We start from the raw sequence: 8,679 nt of genomic DNA, 5'->3' as shown, positions 1-8,679 counted from the left end.
GAATGCAAGTTGAAGAAACATTTATTAGGCAGGGATAAAACGAAAGAAAGCGTTACACTTTTCGATACTCGAGGACTATTACTAATAGTCATCTTGTAGCGTAGCCAATAAAAATGCAGGATTTGCATTAGTCAACTAGTTGGATGATACTAATTGTTAATTAGTGTGCAGTGGCTCAGCCAATCAGATTACAGCATTTGCATTAGTATAGTATTCTATTTCACAACACTCCCACTCATACTCAGTTGAAACAAGGTATGGGAATAATGATTGACCAGCGCTCCCTCACCATCTGTCTCCCTTTCTAGGAAGAATACTCTCCGAAAATAGCAATCAGTCCTTCACCAATCCCCCCTTTTTGGAGCCCCCCATCCTCCATTACTCATTTTCCACATTTTCTATATACTCCAAAAAGATAAATAAAAAATAGAACGAGCTGGATGGGCAAAGCGATAGTGTATTTACTAACTAGTTCAGTATTACACGTTTCGATAAACCTCTGGGGCACGTCCTCTTGGTAGAGTTACGAGTCATGTTTCTACAGGATGAGATCTTTTCTGTGAGGTAGCACCAGGGAACGCACAGACAAACCGCTTAAGCTCGTTTGTATCCTTCCAGGGAGTGGCAACTACGTTTACAGACGTTTCCGCCAACCTGGCTGAGGCCCCACTCGGGTTTAAGACCTTAGCCAATTGTAAATAGTACAATGCCGTATGGCGTCGCGCCCAGCCAACGTGCTACATTATTTCCGAGAGATCAGCACCTGTTATAGTCCTGTTCCGGGACTCCCTCTTACCCCGCCCTGAAGAAAAAATGGCGTCATTCCGAGCATGCGCCTGCAAGTAAGTTCACCCCTGCAGAATCGGATGAGGGTACTGGTGTAAAGTGGGGCAGACTATTGCCCATCCGATCTTTCATTGCGTTTGAGTCTAGGGACATAAGATCGCAAGAGTGTCCCTTATCTCCCCCAAATTCTTCCTGAACACGATCCCAGGTCTGCCCTGACAGCTTGTTGTCGAAGACTGAGAAACGGCGAGAGGGCGCATCAGCCGGGTTTTCACCAGATGGAATGTAGGACAGGTGTAGGGAGATGTTCAATCGTGCAGTTGTAAAGAACAGCGCCTTTAACGCGGCATTGAGCTTTAAACTTCTCCCTCTCTGGTTGTTCCAGGCGTCTACCACTGCCTTGTTATCCACTTACGCGTCCACTCTTGTATTCTGTAACCGCTGCGCCAATGACGTTAGCACTATGTCGACAGCTATCGCCTCCTTTGTTGAGATCTCCAAGTGATGCTGGTCTTGGTCTTCGGTCCAGTGGTCGGAGACCTGGTTGCTAAATGGGGCTAGAATGGATCCACCCCAACCTGAGTTAGAAGCATCGGTAGCTATGACCACTCTAACGTGACGCTCCTCTCTCCACGGCAAGGGATCGTCCCACCCTTCCAGAAACAACCAGTGCTCCATTTTGCGGTTTCGAGTGTTAGCCTTGGCCACTTGAGATGGCGGCGTTCATCTCTCGTGTAAAAAGCTTAGCTGCCGGGACGACAAGGCTGAAGGATACACATTTTCCCGCCAAACGCTGCAAGGTTTTCACGTGACAAAGGGCTTTCCGAGCACGTCCTTAACAAGAGCAAGAAAGCTCTGGATCTTGTCAGGTTTTAGATAAAATACCTTCCGCGCAGAGTTAGAGAGGAAACCAAGGTATGGGACCAAAAATTTGGTTTTATCAACGGAGTTGATAATGTAAATTGGCCACCGTACAGAGATTCTAAAAGCTGACGTTTCGAGCGCTACATTATCAACTCCGTTGATAAAACCAAATTTTTGTATACTACTTCCCCACCGACGCACCACCACAGTTTCTTTAGAAACTACCCCTCCATTCAAGGAATGGGACCGTCTGACTGGGGACTAGAACAGACTTTTCCAATCCCAGGAAGTACCCGAGTCTCACGAGGTGATAGGCCACTAGGAATACCGCTGACTCCGCAGCTGCGCGGTGACGCGCATCACCATTATCTGTGGTGCAGTATTCACCCTTATCAAGAGGGACTTGTAGTTCTCCATTGTGCCGCTCTTCGATGCATAGTGAGCAGGGTATGCTTATCGACCGGAAAAAATTGATGCTACGTAGGAGTCCTGTGGTGTGGTATACGTAAGGTGAGAGCTTCCATCCGAACGGGAGCGTATTGTACGTGAAGCACCATCCTCCCCACTGGATACCAAAGAAGGTGCGGCTCTCCTCAGTAAGGAGGATGTGGTCGTAACCTGACTTTTCATCTAGAACGGTCTCGTATGTGTCTCTCTGCACATATCGAGGAAGATCTGAAACAGAGTCTGGAGAAAACTGCATGTCACACATCCACAGATTTAAGTAACGCGCATCGTGACAAAGTCTTGGCTTTGTGGCCTCGACTGTCAAGGGCAGAACAATGTGCGGCGGATAAGCCACACCCACTTTCCCGACTATGGTGATTGCACCACATTTGACGCGATTGATAAGGGTTTTCTGTACAAACTGAGTGAAAGGCTTGCATGACGTATTGTTTTTGAACGTTTTAGCGGGTGGTCTGCCTGAGTCATAGGAGCTCCCTTTAAAGTCTCCTTTAAAATGACGAAAATATGGTGCAATGGAGACCTTGTCTCGTATCCATCCAAGTACCTCTTCGTGCTTTGGGGAGGAGGTTCGGTGGAAAACCTCCTCCCAATACATGTAATTATTATGTAACTCCCCTGCCTTGAAGTTGTCTGGGTCGCGGAAAACCAGATCTGTTAGTTTACCACAAGCTTCCCCTTCTTCAACCAGTTTAGCTTTCTTATGATCGGCCGTCATTTCATTGGCGGAGTTGGCGGGGTTTCCAAAGAGGTCGATCCATGATACCGAGCGATCGTAGCTATCATAGTCGAGGAGAGACTCGATTTCATGATCAACGTCCCCGTTCTTTTCCCAAGTCCATGTAATGTGCTACAGGAAGTAACGAGAGCAAAAACAGTAAAATTAGAGGAAGACATCTCCCTTCTTCTTCTTTTTTTTTTTTTCTTCTTTTCTCTTTTTTGGTTTAAGGGACAACCAAAAGCCCCGTCGAGTCGACAATGAAACAACATCTCTGACCTAGCGCATTTGCCAGGGGGGTTTCACAAAACTAGATAACCCGTACTTTCTCATGGTCCTTATCTCCGATAAGGCGAGCTACGTACTAGACTGTGGAACTGACGTTTCGGAACATCAATGTTACTACGGGCGGTTTGGTACGCCAAACGGTAGTAGTTCCAGGTTAGACTTCTCGTGGCGTTTGTCGATGGCTGTTTTCTGTAGCGTTTCCAGCATTTCTAATGCCTCATATTTGTTGAATTCAGTAAGAGGACGCGCCGTGTATGCCAATATCCGTCTAACTACCGCTTCGACCGACGCCTTGGTTATCGATTCCAAGGACTCTTTAAGGGTTTTCACTTCATCTCTCAATTTCTACAAGAATAATAAAACAGACACGAGCAGTCAGTACCCATGATACATATCATTATTTCGCATGTGAATAGTGTCTAATGAAACACTATGTTTTGCATTTGGCTTACGTAACAAGCCACAAATTTGCATCCCGCGGTTTTTTTAAAAGGACAATAGGAAATATTTCCTTTGTTTAACCGCCAAAGAAGTGTGTTCATTACTTGTTTTGTACAAAGCAATGCACTTTGTTTTTGCTACTTCTTTGCCCGTAATTTCAGTATTTCATGCGTGTGTCCTGTTATTCTCGGTTTTCACATGACGTCACGACCGCCATGTTGGTGCCCCTAAACAAAGAAAAGACGGCCATGTTGGTGCCCCCCGACCAAATCCTCCGGGAATTGAACTCTATTATTATGCAAACGCTTCCTTTTGTTTTCGTTGAAAAACATGGCTGTTGATCACGTGAATGAAAACCAGCAATTGATCACGCATTTCGTCATAACATTGTCAAAGTAGACTGCAGATCCACGAGGCGGGGGGGGGGGGGGGTACTTTAGGAAGTTCTGGGTGGGGAGTGCCGCTGGGACCCTGGAACCCTTAGCCTATACCAGAGCTAGTTTCAGCTGGATTTTGCTACCCTATACTAGAGTAAACTCCCCAAATCACTCCATTCCTAGAGTAGCTGTTTTCAAGAAACTGAGGTCACTAGCACAGTCTAAAACAAAGCCAAAACAAAACCTTATACCACAATCACAAGCTACTTTGACAATGTTGTGACGCAATTCATGATCAATAACAGGACAGACGTGTGAAAAACTGACATCAATTTGTTTTTTACAATAACAAAAAGGCAGAGGGTTCAAAATTAAGTCAAAATACGAGAAGAAAGCGAGACAAAAATGCGAGAAACTTCAATCTGTCTGACGCGAGCAATATCGCGTCATTATCGCATAAAGTCTGTCCAGGTGCTTGTCTGTCCGCTTATTGACAATAAAAATTAGCCAATGAGCGCGCGAGAATATTTGCAGTCATTGTAACTTGGTATGCGGCTCTGTATGCCGAAATTTATTTATCCCGCAAATGTTGAAAGTATTCGTTTGGGTCAGGGCAAACAAGCCACTATCGCACTATCGGAAAAGGGTTTCGTGTTAAAATCATGATGAATGATGACGCAGACGTTTCACCACAATGTTTACATGTAGTTTTTCTTCGTTAAAGCAAATGAAGAAAGTGAGAAAGTGTAGGTATATACATCATTCAACCTTTACACAGATGGTCAGGTGATGGGCTCCTGAGATGGTGGATTGTGATTGGTCGTAGAACTGACAAATGAGTTGATAATTTCGAAGTTCCTCATTCATCCTGCTTCGCTTGCACATATACATTTTGTGTTTGTAAGCATTATTTCATCATTTTCCTACATCAAGTATAATTCATCGAGGAAGACGCAGTGGTTGTTGTCTAGCGTGACATTTCTGCGAATTTTAGATGACTTCCCCCCCCCCCCCCCCCCCTGCACGCAAGCATTACACCTGTTGATCTCTTTTTAACAAATCTAAATGCTATCTTTTTCGAGTATTTTTTTGTTTGCAGTATTTTTACGCAAAAATTTTCGCGACTTGTTATTAGCTTGATATTTTGTAAAAATCTGTCTCTTCAGTTTTATGTTAACAATTTTGACTGCGTATTTTTCACTTTTTATCAATCTTGATTTCTATGACGTCATCCGGAGCCACGTGACTTGCGCAATTAGCAATTAGCTGCGAGTTCGGATATACTTTTCGTTTTTGTGACATCTCGTTGCATATTTTGTACTTGAGAGGTTGGAACCTTACCATTCTGGTAGAAAAGTAACTAGCAAGATAACTCACTATGTCGTCGAACCCACCGTATCCTCCGAGCAGCAATCCGAACGATCCAACTTCGCAACAGTATCCACCTCGGAGTGCTCCCACTTTCAACTATGGCTTTGCATATCCGCCTCCATCCAACCAAGGGGCATACCTACCACCCGTGGAAACTGTTCCTGCTAATAATCCTGCCTTCCCTCCTCCGCCATCTTACGAAAGTACTTTTGGAAAGCCAGCCGGCCAGCCGAACCCTTATGGCCAAAACAATTCGTTTATGCCAGCTGCAGCCCTTCCGAGTTATCCTCCGCCACCAGCAAGCTCTGATGTAGAATACCAAGGATCGAGCTCCGCTTATCATGATCGAATCATTAGCTTTAACGACAAAACCATCAGGCTTGGTATGTTTCTATGAACAACCGAATCAACTTTTTCATTTTATGATTATTTGACTATATTATTTTGTGAAAGAGATCATGTTGATCACAAAGTTCCGCATTCAGTCGCATGGCTTCTGATAGGATGCGGAAAAAAATTAAAGATTACGCGGAAATTTTTGGCCATATTATGCGGAAACATGCGTTGATTATGCGGAAATTACACCGGAATATGCGGAAATTTAAACAAGTTATAAAACTAATAATTAAACAGAGTTAACTGAATAGAGTGCAATGTGAAGTGCTAGATTTATATCCCATATTACGTTTGATTTATACGTGTGATTTATATCACATTACACTCTATTCAGTTAACTCTGTTTAAAATATAAGTGCTACACGGCCAACGTTTGTATAAACGTAACCTTTCCTTATAAAACTAATAATTAGGCCCGTCCAATGTATTTACATGCTTACGGTAAATCCGTAATCGAAATTGCAACCAATACAATCGCATTTGTGACTGAATTTTTGCCCTTTGTGATTAAAATACATGGAGGAGTCACCAATTTGCGAGCAGCTTTCACCGTTGAAATAAAAGGGTTAGCAGTTGGGATTTTGCCGCAACTTTTGGTAAAATAAATAAAGCGATAAAAAATTATTTTGTTTCTCGTCATGAATTTTGTTTCAATTTGGAGATAATGGAGCAAAATTGTAATACCGGTACCTTTGGAGCGCGATCCATTCCCTCGATCATTGACTTATGCCGTGTTTAGACTTGAGCGTGCTACCGAGGTATTGGAGTTTACTTCCCTAGGTTAATATTTTGCGTGTGTAAACGCCAACTAATACCGTAGTAAACACCGCTCAAGACAATAGAAAGTTAACTAAGGTAAAAGTTCGGTCTACTCTGCGAGCAGGCATGGTTAAGGTCGGTAACCAAGGTTTGGATGACAGATACATCCGCTTGGTTTCACATCCTGTGGTGTCGGGATTGCGTCAGGCTCATTCGATCACGTTTTCAAGACCAGGTTTTCGACCAAGTTTCCACGTCTGGTTTCGGTCTACGAAGAAGGTATGGCAAAAAACAAAAACACCAATCCTTACGAATGCGACCAACCCGAAAGGTAAAGTTAACACCGTTGTATAGCTAATTTGTGCATATAAATATTTCTTTCTTGCGGTGATTGTTGATCCTCGCGCCTGTATTTATTTTCTATCAATTGTTTCGCCAGGGAAGATGCATATTCCACGTTGTCGCCATTTTCCTATGCAAGACAACCAGGGTTACAACCCTCCCCGTACAATCAACAGTTCATGCCACAGCAATACTTGATCTGTATGTGTCTCCAGTCGCCAACAACGCCACAGCCACTCGCTTGTTTACCGGTATGCATTCGCGTAATCTAGTGTCCTTCTTTGCCAAATCCGGACCAACCAATCGGACAATGTATTCGAACGTACATCTTGATATTCTAAAGTTCTCCTTCCACCATTCTTCAACAAAATTTCCGTTTAATAGAGCTTCAAACCAGAATTGGTTTCTCGGCCACGACCACGCACGTCTAACGCACCTTGTCTTGCGAAAGGCAATTTGTAGCAGAATTAATCGCTTTCGTCTCGACCCTCTTTAGGTGCTGCAAAAGTAAGAGCTGCTGCAATCTCGATTCCTGGGTTTGCTGATCAAGAACAAGAAAATAGAAACGCGAGGACTACAAGAGCCACAGCTTATCTTTTAAACGCGAGCATTTTATGCGTGGATTTAGAATTTGCCGCCAATTCGATAAGATTGTGATTGATGACAGATTTACCTTAGTTATTTGAGCCAGTATAAACACTGTACAAATGTACCAGGGTTTAGTAAGTTAATGTTTACCTTGGTAAACGCTTGAGTGTAAACACAGCATTAGGGTGCGTTCGATTGACCGTATTCCGGAATAGGAATACATAGAATATTAGTTAGAAATCCTTCGTTTTTACAGAGATTCACATTAAAATTGTAAATCTCTGCTAAAATGATATTTTAAACATATTTTTATTATCCTTGCTGCTTCAAAACGCGCCAAACATTTCGTTTTAAATCATCACTCCACGTATTCTTATTCCGGAGTAGAGTCAGTCGAACGCGCCCTTTAAGTTAGTTTCTTATCAGTCACGTCATTTGCTGAAGTGTAACTGTTTCTCGTCCAATGGAAAGCATTGTAGGAACAAAAACTAGTGTCCAGGCTCGTTGGCGAAAAAATGCGCGGAAACTACTTACGATCTTTCTTACTTTAATCTTGCGAATGAAATGGTGTGTTTTCTTCAATGTTCAGGAAAATAGCGTTTCAAAACAGTCAATTTCTTCGGCTTTTATGTTTTGAGGATGTTAAGGAGCTGCTTTATCACTAATATTAGGTATTTCTTCTGTTTTTTGCGGAAAATATCGGAATTATGCGGAAGATGCGGATTTCAGTGAATTATGCGGATCCGCATCGCCGCATCCTGTCAGATGCCATGCCTGAGTCGGAACTTATTTGACGTTCGGAATCGAAAGTCAAGTTTGAAAACTCTGAAGGGTCATAAACCCCTTACGATCATAATACAATGTAATAAGGAATGTATGTAATGTCATAATGTAATAAGGAAGCCATGACACAAAAAGTTCTTCGACTTTATTTCATACTCTACCGTTACGCGTTGAACTTACTTATTGTTTTGGCATATAATTAAATTTCCTGCAGTATGTTCTTCGTTGACCATATTATTTTCCTCTGATCAATCACCCCAAGAATGATAATTGTAAGGAATCAAAGGGAGTAACTGCAGAATATACCCTGTCACATGGAAGACAAGTCCTGAAAAAAACTTTGATATGCGGCTAGGAAGTCGCAGTTATTTCATAAATATAGTTGGTATTATTGTATATGAAATGTATTTCTGAGTGGATACGTGAAGTGGGCAAGTCCCTCTCTTTCTTTATTTACTTTTATTGTAAGACTTGCTCCGGGAGCGGGCAAAATGAACCAAA

At 42.8% G+C, this 8,679-nt stretch overlaps 2 protein-coding genes across 5 annotated transcripts; one reads left to right on the top strand and one right to left on the bottom strand.

Moving 5' to 3' along the window:
- Window positions 1–451: 451 nt before the first annotated feature.
- LOC137967801 (uncharacterized) lies at window positions 452–6,520 on the bottom strand. Its single transcript, XM_068814382.1, has 2 exons — window positions 6,397–6,520; window positions 452–3,466 (listed from the first exon to the last, which is right to left on the bottom strand). Exon 2 carries the CDS (start codon window positions 2,831–2,833, stop codon window positions 1,865–1,867), a length of 969 nt encoding a protein of 322 aa, XP_068670483.1. The 5' UTR covers window positions 2,834–3,466; window positions 6,397–6,520; the 3' UTR covers window positions 452–1,864.
- Window positions 5,098–7,641, top strand: LOC137967802 (actin nucleation-promoting factor WASL-like). 4 transcript variants are annotated; one of them, XM_068814383.1, is made up of 2 exons: window positions 5,098–5,693; window positions 7,304–7,620. In XM_068814383.1, the coding sequence occupies exons 1-2, from the start codon at window positions 5,318–5,320 to the stop codon at window positions 7,462–7,464; spliced, it is 537 nt and encodes a 178-aa protein (XP_068670484.1). In that variant the 5' UTR covers window positions 5,098–5,317; the 3' UTR covers window positions 7,465–7,620. The 4 variants fall into 4 exon arrangements, 1 of the variants encoding a protein (XP_068670484.1); XR_011116582.1 differs by lacking the exons at window positions 5,098–5,693; window positions 7,304–7,620 and adding exons at window positions 5,703–6,796; window positions 6,905–7,289; XR_011116583.1 differs by lacking the exon at window positions 5,098–5,693 and adding an exon at window positions 6,690–6,796 and having other exon boundaries at window positions 7,304–7,641.
- Window positions 7,642–8,679: the final 1,038 nt, after the last annotated feature.

This window comes from Montipora foliosa, chromosome 8 (assembly GCF_036669935.1).
Source record: "Montipora foliosa isolate CH-2021 chromosome 8, ASM3666993v2, whole genome shotgun sequence".
NCBI classification, from domain to species: Eukaryota; Metazoa; Cnidaria; class Anthozoa; order Scleractinia; family Acroporidae; genus Montipora; species Montipora foliosa.
The sequence above is the reverse complement of the archived record's forward strand: the minus strand, read 5'-3'. Positions and strand labels throughout refer to the sequence as shown.